We start from the raw sequence: 13,567 nt of genomic DNA, 5'->3' as shown, positions 1-13,567 counted from the left end.
GGGAGACTGAAGGAAATAATGCCCTTGGTCCAAGTATGCATTCTATGTTAAGTCTAATAAATGCGGTTCAGTATTAATTAACAAGTTAATAATTCAGTGAGATCAAGTGAGCTGAATGCCTAGCTAGAGGCCGCTTCAGTTCAAGTGGAATTAATGATATTAATCCACAGCTTACTCTTGGCTGAACCCGTAGGGTCACACAAATAGTACGTAAACGGATCAAGTATTTAATGGCATTAAATACTCCATCTATGAATATTCGGAACCGACGGATCTTGGTTTCAGTGGGAGCTAAGATCGTCACAGGCAAGAAATGAATACTCCGGAAACGATGATATTGCCGGAAACGGAAATATGGATCGTATCGGAAATATAAATATTATCCAAGTCGTAGATGTTGCCGGAAACGGAAACATGGTACGTATCGGAAAATATTATCGGAAATGGAAATATTGCCAGAATCGGAAATATTGCCGGAAACGGAAATATTGTCAGAATCGGAAATTAATTCCGGAATCGGAAATATTAAATATTGTTCGTATCGGAAATGAATTCCGGAATCGGAAAATTTAATCGGAAGCGCATCGTACGAATAAGCATCGGACGAGGCCTGCCGGACGAGGCCCAGCACGAAGCCAGGCCATCGCCCAGCAAGCCAAGCGCGCCGCACAAACAGCCACGCTAGGCCCAGCGCAAGGCCAGGCCCAGCAGGCTGCGCAGCGCGCACAGCGCGCAGCGCGCGCGGGCGCTGCGTGGGCTGCTGCTCGCGCGCACGCATGGGGCCCATCGTGGCTGCCGTGCGTGTGTGTGCAAGTGTTTGTGTTCGTGCACGTTTCCTAAAACATGCAGAGTTCGGTTAATGATTAAATTCCTAATTCTATTTGATAAATTAATTAAATTAGAGTTCTTGTAGGATTCTAGGTTTAATTAATTTGTATCTGAATAGGATTTCGATTCCCTTTCCATACCCCTATAAATATGAGGCTAGGGCTCACAATTTATAACGAGTTTAAAAGTATTCAAAAAGTGAGTTTTTGAGAAAAAACTAAAACACACATCTTGCTCATAAAAGTGCCGAAATTTTCTAGTACCTTAAGGGCGATTCTAGTTGGTCAATCTTAAGGCGGATCCGGACGTGCTGTGGACTATCTACGGAGGGACGACACTTGGAGTCCTAAAGACTTGTTCTTGTTCGGTTCGGGCGCAGCTAGGGAGGGCACGCAACAAAGAGTATGCATCTAAATTATGCTATATGATTATGTGTAAATAATATGTTGTCCTGGGTTAATGGTTGTTTCCGCGTGATCTATGTAATGTCATATGTATCATAACCTAACATTATGTGCACTCGGAAAACTCACAAATGTGATAGGAAAATATTAAATTCTCCCTTGAATATAATGTATTGAATGATGTGTATAAATTGTGATCATGAACCACATATTTATAGGGTGGGAAATAGAGAATTGTAATCTTACTAGGAATATCATAACTAAACCTATTAGGATTCTAGTTACCTATTTCCATTAGAATTCTAGGATTAGTTAAATACCTAGAAGTCCCATTGTTGTAGGATTAGGAAAACAATCTTACTTACGGCCCAAGTAACTTGGCGCCTATGTAAAGCGTGCGGGGCATCGGTCCTTGGCGCGCAAGGCTTGCTTGCCGCCCACGAAGCCTCACAGGCCCATGGAGCCTTGGCGCGCACTGCAGGCCCACAGCTGTGGTTGTGTGTGCTCGCCGCCCATGCTGCCTTGCAGGCCACGCTGTGCAGTGGCTGCTGCTCCGCGCGCGCAGGCCTGCTAGGCGCTGGGCCTGGCGCTTGCGTTTCGCGGGCTTGCTCGTCGAGCAATCGCTCGTCGTGCCTCCGATTCGTTTTCCGATTCCGGAATTTATTTCGGATTCGAACAATATTTACGTTTCCGATAATATTTTCCGATTCCGGTAATATTTCCGTTTCTGGCAATATTTCCGATTACGTCAATATTTCTATTTCAGATAATATTTTCTGATAAGAACCATATTTTCGTTTCCAATAATATCTTCGACTTAGATAGTATTTATATTTTCGTCATGAACCATATTTCCGTTTCCGGTAATATTTTCATTTCCGATAATACCCTTTCTTTGCCTTATGATGATTTTAGCTCCCACTGGAACCAAGATCCATCATTTCCGAATGACCATAAATAGAGTACTTAATGAATATTATATTCACTTAAATACTTTGATCCGTTTACGTACTATTTGTGTGACCCTACGGGTTCAGTCAAGAGTAAGATGTTGATTAATAATATCAATTCCACTCGAACTGAAGCGGCCTCTAGCCAAGCATTCAGATCACTTGATCTCACTGAATTATTAAGTTGTTAATAAATACTGAACCGCATTTATTGGACTTAGCATTAAATGCATTAAATGCGAACTTGGACCAAGGGCATTATTTCCTTCACAACCGCGTATATCAAGGATGAAAAATATAGTCACTTAATATTTTGGTCAAAGTATCATATTAAACATATAGAATATTTTGGTCAAATTCGCATATTAAGCATATAAAATATGTAATACGTAGTATGTAGTAGGACAAAATTGCATATTAGATAATTAAATGAGTATGTTTAAGATTATTAATTATGCATTAACTTTAGGAGGAGAAATATTGCAGCTAAATATTATAATATTCTTGCGTGCACGCCTAATATAATCTAATACCTCCTCCATTCCTTAAGTGTTGCATCGGGTTGACTTTAAGCTCTTAAAAACATGAATTTGACTCTTGATATCTCGAATTATGGATAAGTAAAATTTATAAAAGGTTGATATTTAGAAAATATATATAGATACAAATCTAACAAGATACCACAGACGTACTATAAAATCAAATTGAGCACAAAAAAACGCAATAAATGTTCTTTGGTCGTTTCCTCTCCCCCCTCTTTTGTCCTTCTCTTTTTGGGGTTTAGAAAAATTAGGGGTTCTTAGACAGGAAATAGCAAAAAAAATCGGAAAATTTTCAATTTCGGCCATTTATTTCTCTTCAAGTCAAATATTTTTTTGGGGTTTGATGCCAATAAAACTACATATTTTTAGTATATTAAGTACCTCTATGGTGGGTTTGATTCCAATTAAGTTTTGTGTGTTTATAATTTAGTTCAGGTTGTTTATTTGGTAAAGAATTGTGAGGGATTGAAAAGGAGGTCAATCTTTTGACTACAATCAAGCAAAAAATCATACTTATCACAGCTACAACATATCTATAGACCCCCTCGTCGAAAAAGACCGTAGCGGTATAAAAGAGGGTATACAAAATTGTTCGATATAATACGATCGTAACTATGATGAAAGGAATTAAGTTTTTATTTGATTCGATTGTTATGTATTTTTTAGATTCAAATCTTTATGCAGATGTCGTATTACTTTTTATCATTGAATTAATTTGATTATTAAAAAATAAAAGAGAAAATATACCACATAACTATAATTTTTCTGACGTATGAATCACAAAATATGACCAAAAGTCTAATGTAAATAGTATAAAAATCACAATGGTGCAATATTTAAGGAACATAAAAAGTATATAAAATTCCCTCTCTAGCTATCTCCACTCCACGAAAAAAAAAAAGTAAATCTTAAATGATTTATTTCTTATAATAATGGCATCACCTACACATTTTTTACAGCAGAAAGGAGAATTTGTTTAAAAAGTGTAGAATTATACTATGGCTTAAGATATACTCCCTCCGTTTCTTTTTGTTGTATCCGTTTCCATTTTAAGCGTTTCATATTGTTGTATCCATTTAGAATCTATTCTATTTTTGGACATACATTTTATCCTAAAATACCCTTACATTTCTATCTAATTACCAAAATACCTAAAGATTCTACCCAAATTCCCACATAATTTTTCCCACCCATAATATTTAATTCTTTTCCCTTCCCCATATACCCACTCTCTCACCTCCTTTATCACCCATCATTATCACTCCTCTCTCTTACCTTATTTCTTTATTATTTTCTCACTCCTTTATTTATTATAATCTCTTACACTCAATCATTTCTCTTACACTCAATCATTACACTTATACCCACACAAACCAATATTCCAATTTTCTTAAAAACCACACCAGATTCCAAATGGATACATCAAAAAGAAATGGAGGGAGTACTACGTAAATGACATTCATACGGAGTAGTAAATAAAATCACCTATGCTAAGTTTTTAGAAAAATGAGAACACAAATATCATGCAATAGTAAATGCAATCATAAAACACTCAACTAATTCACACTCTATTTAGTTTGTAGGTTTTTAATTTGGATCGAAAATGTAGTATGTAATTTAGTCACACATACATGCAATAAATTTACATATTGGCCTAATAATAAAGTGCTAAAGACCTTCAAATAGTCATACATTAGGTAAAGGGCTTGAAGATGTTGTTACACATCTTTTTAAAACTTTATAATTTAAAAATACTTTGTATTTAACTGCTAAAACCTATAGAGTACATAAAAAATAAAAAACAGTCAACATGGATGAAGTGGTGGTGCCTCCACCACTCTACATATCTAATAATGTTTTGTGTCAGTCACGTGTGTCACGTGCCGGTCGAAATGGATGAAGGAGTGGTGCCACCACCACTCTCCACCATCTAAAAATATGTTGTGTCAATCATGTGTCAATGACAAGGGATATTTTTTCTGTTTATTTTTTTCACCTTAAAATTAATGCGTGACAATCAAATAATTTTTAAAATTTCATTACCATTTTAAAGAAAAAATACTATTTATGGTGGTAAATCTCTAGATTCACTCCCCCTTTTTACTTTAAAAAAGGAACCCAAAAGAAAAATATTTTAATTAGCAAGATAATCACACACATTGACACCGGAAGTAACAAGTAACGGCCTTTTGACCCACTAATTAAAATCCCCGCAAAAAAGATTTTGTTATTACCCTCCAAAAAAATTATAAATATGAAACTTTTTTTTTATTTTTTGCGCAGAAAAGGGGAGAAACTGAGAAAGAGGGGAAGAGTCGCTTCGTTTCATTTCATAGTCTTCTCTGAAGCACAAATCTCAAGCAATAATTTCTTTCTTTTTTAGTTTCATTTTTTTAATTAATTTTTTCATCTGGTATTTATTTAGTATATAAGGAGAAGGGGTTTTTGAGGGACTATACTAATTATCTATCATAATTATTGTACTGTTATTAATCACTTACAACGGCTCTTTCTGAAGTTGGGAGATTTTGATTTCTGGGGTGGAAAAGTTGGTTTAATCATATGGATTTTCACAATGATAAGTATGTTTACTGGATTCTGTTCTTGATTTTTTTTTTTTTTTTTTTTTTTTTTGGGGGGGTTGATGGGGTTGGTTAGGGAATTTAGTTTTTGTGATTTATGTTTCTGGGTTTTGCGGTTGCAATGTGGAGTGTTGATGGGGGTTGGTTTTGAATTTGTGGGTTGATTTCTGTACTTTGATTATGGAAATGCTTGATTTTTTCGGTTTTGATATGCATGAATTTGGGTTTTTAGGGGTTTTTTTGGATGATTTTTTAGTGCAAAATCAGTTTATAGGACGTGGGTGCTCACTTGATTAATGGGTTTATCCCATTTTCATGTTTTTCACGGTTAGATTTCTTAATTTCTGAAAATTTTAGTTTTTAGGATGTAGGGTTTGACGAGTAGCAGTTTGTGAAATTCTCAAGTGTGTTTCACGGGGACAGGAATTTGTGCATCTTAATCTGCTTTTACTTGTTGGTTTGCCTTTTGCTTCCTTAATGCTTAGATTTACATTTTTGATTGCATGCTCATTTTCTTTTGCATCAAATTTTGTGTATGTCACATTGGATTGGGGAATTGTGCAAAATTCAGAAAGATACACCATATACATGTTGCATATGTACTCTTAGAAGTTCACCATGATGGCATTGTTGTATGTGGTTTTGCATTGAGTGGATTTGTTGTGCGTTTGTTCACAATTGCTTTACTTGTTGCCATTACAACGGGGAGAGATAATTTAGTCTACTTGTGTGATCTTTGCTTGGATTCACATTTCGTTTGATTTATGTTTGTATTCGTGTCGTATCTAGTCCAGAGTTTCTTATTAAGAACTTACATTGTATCCTCTATGTTTAAGATCATGTAGTTAACTGCTTCATTCAATTGAAGAAATACATCTGATTTCGTGTATTTATGTCTGTGAAACTTATTAGGGAGTCATGGAAATGGCCGGGGGAAGAATATCTTCTTAAGAAAGATCCTATTCGTGGTGAGCCCCTGATCTAGTTGTAAATTTATGTGGAATGGTTAAATTCGTTAACAAATTGAGTGATAATGAATCATGTCTTTGTGACAGATATAGCTAAGACCAAATGTATGTTGAATGGTGTGAGTGTATCCCAAAATCAAGAAGATATCTCCTACATGTTTGAGGAATCAACTCCGATTAAGGCTTGTGGTGACTTGGCTTACCAATTTGATAATTCTGGTGAAACCTCTTTCCTCCAAATGAATGAGTTTTTTCCTTCAAGTGGACAGCATTGTGTTTGTTATTACTCTTATTAGTGCCTGTTTGATTAATTATAATTGTAAATTTCAGAGGTAATGAACAAGACTCCTGAAGAGTGTAAGGAGTACAATTCTCAAGTAAAGCGGCGGCGTGTGCTGGACTTTGATAATACTGCTGATGATATCTCATCCTCATTTCTCAAATCTAAGGTTGATTCTTCAATCATGTCTAGTGACCGATTTTGGAAGTTATTAAAGTATGATTGTTCTTTAATTGTCGGATTTCTACTTATTTTTATGTAATGCTGCTACAAAACAATGATTTGGGTTAGTCCAAATAGGAATTTATTTTCGTAAATACATATTAAGTTACATATTACTTGCCAAAGATTCACAATTTATCAAATTCTTCGCCTTCATGAATCATACGTTCCATTAAAACTTGAGCTTTAGTATCTCTAGCAAGCTTTGGCTGTTTTTATAGCATCTGAGTGTTTTTCTTGTTTTTTGGTTGAGATGAAGCTTATACATAACTGTGAATATCAAATTAATTAGTGTTCTATTTCTGGACAGGAAAGGATTGATTCTTTTGATGACATTGATATACTACCTGAAATCTCACAATGGGAAGCTTGTTTGCAAGGTTTGCTCCTTTAGTCATGGGATTTGAAAAGAGTTCCATCATTTGTTTTGAGGCATCTTACGTTTGACAATGTATATCACAGAGGATTTGTGTTTTGAGGATTTGGCTCAATCTGAAGCCTGGCTTGCTGATTGCCTTATTGACACCGACATGAATATTAGCTCTGATGATGGGTAAGTAATGCACTTGGTTTGTCAAATTAATTTTTATTTTCTCAATTCATTTTGTTGCTCAGTGTGCTTGAATGGATTCCATCGAATTGCAGGAATGCAGCAGTATCATCTGATATTCAAATGGGTGCAAACGGTATGTTTCATGCAAATTGGTGTAGTGTTTTGGAGGAAATATGTATGTTTATGCATTCTATACTTGAATGTCGGTATTAATTCCGATTTTGCGTTTCTAGAGGTTTGCAATTTCACACCTGATTCAGTACCCTGTATGTCTCAACGACATGTTAGAAGTTCTCGAAATGTTACTTTCAAAGGTACTTTGTATTATCTTCTCCTTCACTTTGCATATTATTATTGACTCAAATCTTAGGTAAATACCGAATACTTGGTCTGATCTTTATATTAAAAAAGAAAAGAAATCATTGGCTTGTTTATGAAACTCAGGTAGGAAATCTGTTATGCGAGCACCGGCAAAACTTGCTTCATCTGTCGCCTATCCATTTGATTTCATTAAACCCTCTGGAGTTCGTGGAGATGTGACTCTTAAAGATATAAATCAGCGGATACTTACTCCACCTCCATCGAAATCCAAGGAAGTTAAGGAAGATCCTGTATATCCTACTTCAGCCTTTTCTGGGAAACCTGTTGTTGGTAAAACCAAAATCCCCACTCAAGGAGGAAAAGGTAGTATCACAATCATGAGAACAAAAGGATGAAGAACTTAACTTGTTTTCCTCCTCTTTTCGTGGCTCCACTTTGCTTATTATTATCCGGGGGCTATGAATTGGGTTGGCAATATTTTGGAACATCAGTTTAAGTTGTAGATTTATGGTTCACACATTCGCACAACACAAGGAAGTGTTGGGTGTACGAAAATATGCAGCTGTTGGAAGATGATTCAAAGCTGATTTTTGTGCAAATCTTTTGGTTCTTCGGGGGCGCTACCATTTCAGGGGTATTCTTTAGCCTGTTACAAAATGTGTAGCTTAGTTTTATTTATTTATTAACCTCTAATTATTTTGGTAGATTGTACATGTTTATCTATTGGTTTATGAAATACAAATTCCTGATGTATCTATCATCTTTTGTTGCTTCTAAACATTGGAATTGAAATTGTGGAATGAATAGAAAGAATTGTTAAGAATTGTTTGTAATTTCTTCCTGCATTATAGCTGTTTTGTCGAAGGTTTTGTTACTGTCTTGATGAGGCTAACAACAGTCTAAGGAACAGAGGACATAACCATTGTTAATTTAGTTTCTACTACTGTCAACTGCCTCTACTTGTAAATTAAATTGACAACCAAAAGTGAACAAAGGACTTGTTCAATCAACCTAGTATAGTTCAGATTAGTCAATCACTTGCATTGGATTGGACTGACATGAACGCTATTGGTGATACCAATATTATCTTTTAACCAAACGGTCTAAAAACCACTCCCTCCATTCCATACTTATAGTCTTGTTTTCCTAAATGGGTCTTAAAATTATAGTCAAATTTCGAATTTTGACCATTAATTTCTCACTTTCCTATGTACTATCAATTAAAATGCATTGAAAATACAACAAAAGTTTCTTATGTACTACATTCCATTTCCTCATGTATTATATTTTCTTTTCCATGTACTTTTCATATTACCATACAAATCAATTACCTGTACACTATATTCAATTTTTCTTACAACCCGTATTTTAATTCAAACAAGACTATAGGTATAGGACGGAGGGAGTATTTAAAAAAGAAAAAATCTCTAATGGGGATAAGTAACATAGAAGTGTTTTCTAGTATAAATTATTTTAATTGTGATTCAAAATCTAAATAGTGAATGGTAAAACCGTGTTGTAAGAGCAACAACAGTGAGAGGCTCTTAGGTTTTTTTTGCTTAGGTGCCTCTTAAAGAGAGAGAAAACTTAAGAGATAGATCTTAGATGAGAAATGAGAGACTCTTAATTAGAGTTTGTAAGAGAAACTCATGTAACGTTGTTGATTCACGTTCAAACATTGCCTCAGGCTACCAAAATTCTAGAAGTGCATTTTCAATTTTCAACATCATGAGACAATTTCAAAGAGAAAAGAAGAAAAGAAGAAAAGTTCAAAAACTTCTAAGTCTAAAGTTGGCTATACATGTTAGCAAAATATTTTAGTTGAACGTTGTTCTAATTTGAGACAAGATAATATATGAAGAGTCACGTGATAAGTGGGTGGTGGGTCGAGATATGGTCCAAATTCTCATTCAAATCTTATTTGATTTTATTAACTATTCACCTGTCATCTTTTTTTTATTTTTCCAATATTTTTAAAATAGACATATTAGTCTAATTATGTAGTCGAATTATCACGTAGTCGGATTATTCACTAGAATAACATCCTTAATTATTCAAAACCACTCTAATGCTTTATCCTTCAATAATTGAACAATCACTAATTAATCACACAATTTGGATTAAGAATGGGAATTATGACATGGAAAAGAAAGTTAAATGTGGTTCAAACATTGGAAGTTCAATAGGTCTTGCGCGCACAAGGTGTACAATAAATTTATTGTACACCAAGATAACTTTAACCCTTTTTTTTATAACTTTAACCTAATTTTGATAGATAAATAGATATTTTGCTAACATGTAAATATTTAATAGATAAATATTTTGAAAGGTTAAATGATTGATTTTATACATTATTGAAGAAATAAGTTTTACTAAAATGAAAAAATTTATTACTTAAAAATAGATAACTTTTACATATATAAGCTTAACTTTTAAGCATTTTGTGTTAACTTTTACTTCGGTGTACAATATTTATTGTACACCCATTGTAAATAAGAATTTGTGTTGGAAGTTTGGTCCTAACATCAACTGTACTGATCTTCTGGGAATTAGAGATAAAGTTGGTGGCATGCTTGCCTGCTTTCAGGAACAAATTAAAGGAATACATATAAATATTTATTTATTTATTTATTTACTTGTACTCTTAAAGAAAAGACGTTGAAGATATAAAAGTTTGCTAGTTGTTGTGTACTTTGTTTCTTCTTGTGTTTGCACCTTTGTTTGCTTGGACACTTTTTCAAATCTTATTCTAATGTAGTTTGCAAAGTTAAAGCTCAATTTGGTAAATTAATTAAGAGCTACTTCCTCCGTTTTTGAAAGTTTTTTACGCTTTGAATTTTCAGAATATCAACTTTTTATAATTTTTCACATACGAAATCGGATATATTAGTAGTTAAATATTACATTGAAATCCGTGCAAATAGTAACTGTAAAGAACTTTCTGAAACGGAGGTAGTAGTTTACTATAAAACCCTTTTTTTTTTGGAAAGGATCTTATTATCCAACTAAACAATTCATCTGATAATTAATTGTTAGACATTACTCATATGTTACTCCATACTCCATAGTTACGTAGGAGATAAATAATACTTCCTCTGTTCATAAATACTCGTAACGTTGGGTATTTTTACATTATTCACATATTTCACTTTTTCTATTATTGGTAACTTATATGTCAAATAAAACATAGTCATGTGGGATCTTGCTAAATTCGTCTCTATATGTATTTTCAAAAAAAATAACTTTTTATAATTTTTTCTTGAAGAGAATTTAAGATATTGACGATCTAAATTATACATTGGCATACGTGAAAGTGACAAACGTTACGAGTATTTATGAACGGAGGAAGTATGACATATGTCTGACAGATAAATAAATGTGAGACGGTCTTTAATAAAATTCCTACTCCGTATTAAACTAAAAGGGTACTTCGTATTATTTAAGGTGATTAATTATATAATATGGGGTGATTTATTAACTTTATTACAGATTACAAAAGGTAGTTTATTGAGATGCCAAAGATTGTGTTGTTTGAGTTGTCATTTTCTGAAATGGTAGCTTTTATTCTTATATCACTGCTTCTGTTTGAGGCCTTGTTGTGGGTCAATTCATAATTTTATACGCGCGTAACAGTGATTGCCATTTTAAATGCTATCACGTGGAACTTGGTTTACTCCAGCATTGTAGCAGGGTGTATCACTGTTAGTGATGCCTGGTTATACGAACGTGATTAGTTTAGGAAAATAGCAATAAGATAGTTTTCATAAGGTTTCTTTCATGTTTTTAGGTTTGTATACGAACCTTATTATTGTTAGGCTAATTTTTTTTAAGAGAGGTTACTAAAAATAAACCTATTTATATCACATAAAGAAAAAGAAAAAGTATATTTTATTTTCATGTGAGTTGAATGATATATGTGTGGGCCCATACATAAACCTTGAAATAGGTTTGTCTATTGTTAGCATAAGGTTAGTTGAAAATGAGGTTTATAAAATAATGGTGTGGCATAAGAATAAATTTGAGTTAAGCCTATGATTGGGGTTTAAGTTTTACAAAAAATTACCAATTGGGACCTCACCTTTTTTTGGTCAATAATTGAGACATCATCTTGCTTTTCTAACCAAAGTTAGCTATGGTGGTTAAAGAAATGTTAAGTCCTTGAGTTAAGAAATATAATACTTCGTAACATTTTATTTTTGCAAAAGTACAAAAGTAATTAATTATTTTTTATTTTTACTCCTCCAATTTTCCCCTCTTGAACTGTTGAACAACCATCATCGGAAACTACCAACACCACATTAATTTCTATTTAATTTATTAATGGATTTCGTCCATTATAGTTCACAATTCAACGATAATTTGATCAAAAAATGTAAGTACAGAGTAACTAATTTCTAATATTCATGTAATTTAACATAGAAACCCAACAAAACCAAAATATTCGCTTGAATGTTTAACACATACCTATAAAATGGGTCGTGACAAGGGCGGGTAGGCCCCAAACTTAAATGAAATGGGTCGGTTCGGGTCATAAACAAGTCATATTTAGTCACGTCAAGTCATCGCCCCATTTAGCATAACCCAACCCGCCACGACCTTTTTTTTAAAAAAAAAGAAAATGAGTATATGAGTCACAACCTAAAAATACTTCGTACTCTCTTTATCAATCTATCATATTTCCCAGCGCATGCCACCCCTTTAAAAAGCATCTTCGTTCGAAACAATGGCCGAACGTCATTTTATGTTTAATCACTTTAGAAAATCATGCAAAAAGTTTGGTCTCCTTATATAAATAACGTATAAACATCACAAAGTAAACATTAAAAAAAATTATATCTGAAAAAATCAAACCATAACAAGTCGATCAAAATCAACGCAAAAACAATAAAATTTTGCAACATTAATATCATACAAATCACAAAATTAACGAATTTCAATCATTAAACTCACAATTTCACAAAATTACCAAGTACCCATTAACCCAGTTCTAAAGACGAACAAAATAAACCCAATAAAACCCCCAAAAATTTGACAAACAATACTACATATTAACTCATAACTCTTACAATATATTTTTGATTTATTTTATTACTTTGAATAGTCAACCTTGAGTTAAAGGAAGGTGAGTTAAACTACCATAAATTTAACCTTAGGTCTCAATTATTGACAAAAAAAAAGCGAGGTCCCAATTGGTGATTTTTTTGTAAAACTTAGACCTCAATAATGGACTTAACTCGAATAAACTTTGATGAGATTTGCACTATTGTTGTTGTCCTTCGTATGAAATTGTTGATGGGTAGACTTGGTTAGTGGACATGATAATTCAATATTTTACGGGGTTAGGACTTACATGTAGAAAGGTTAAGTTAAATTAATGGGTTTAAATGGGCACGACTATTGTTGGACAAAGTAGACCTGACCAACTATAGCTCGGCCTGTTCGCCCGACCCGATTCGGCACAAAAAGTACGGGTTTGGGCTTGCACCAATTCGCATTTTTAGACTAAAGTTCGAACCTGGCTCGAAAAACCCTTTTTGGCACAAAACGCCTGCACCAAAATATATGATTTGGGCATGAATTTTTGTGTTAAAGCCCGGCCAATTTTATTATGGTTGCTTTCAATTCTTTATTATTTTCTACTTCCATTATAATAATTTTTAACAGGGTTCCATCATAATCGTACATAATTTACTTTTACGCTTTACTTCCTTTCTTCCATTTCTTTATTAGTAATCACACCACTTACTTCATTATTATGTAACATTCAACTAACCTTTCTTAATAGTTGTGTCGGTCAACATGTAACCCCTAAATATAGAGGAAGTAAAGGGTCAAAGTGATGACGCAATAATTTTGGATTTTACGATAATTATGATAAAAAATTTGTGCATAACTGTGTTTTTACTTTTGGTCATAA

The 13,567-nt window shown here is 33.5% G+C and overlaps 1 protein-coding gene across 2 annotated transcripts; it reads left to right on the top strand.

The window, feature by feature from the left end:
• Positions 1–4,985: 4,985 nt before the first annotated feature.
• LOC110801061 (protein XRI1) lies at positions 4,986–8,483 on the top strand. Of its 2 annotated transcripts, none has more exons than XM_022006381.2 (9): positions 4,986–5,306; positions 6,219–6,274; positions 6,362–6,493; positions 6,605–6,723; positions 7,087–7,156; positions 7,239–7,329; positions 7,422–7,462; positions 7,563–7,643; positions 7,774–8,483. In XM_022006381.2, the coding sequence occupies exons 1-9, from the start codon at positions 5,287–5,289 to the stop codon at positions 8,043–8,045; spliced, it is 882 nt and encodes a 293-aa protein (XP_021862073.1). In that variant the 5' UTR covers positions 4,986–5,286; the 3' UTR covers positions 8,046–8,483. The 2 variants fall into 2 exon arrangements, with proteins under 2 accessions (XP_021862073.1, XP_056689086.1); XM_056833108.1 differs by having other exon boundaries at positions 4,987–5,059.
• The last annotated feature ends 5,084 nt before the right edge of the window (positions 8,484–13,567 follow it).

Source organism: Spinacia oleracea, chromosome 6 (genome assembly GCF_020520425.1).
Source record: "Spinacia oleracea cultivar Varoflay chromosome 6, BTI_SOV_V1, whole genome shotgun sequence".
NCBI lineage: Eukaryota > Viridiplantae > Streptophyta > Magnoliopsida > Caryophyllales > Amaranthaceae > Spinacia > Spinacia oleracea.
This window is presented reverse-complemented; position numbering and strand designations above follow the sequence as displayed.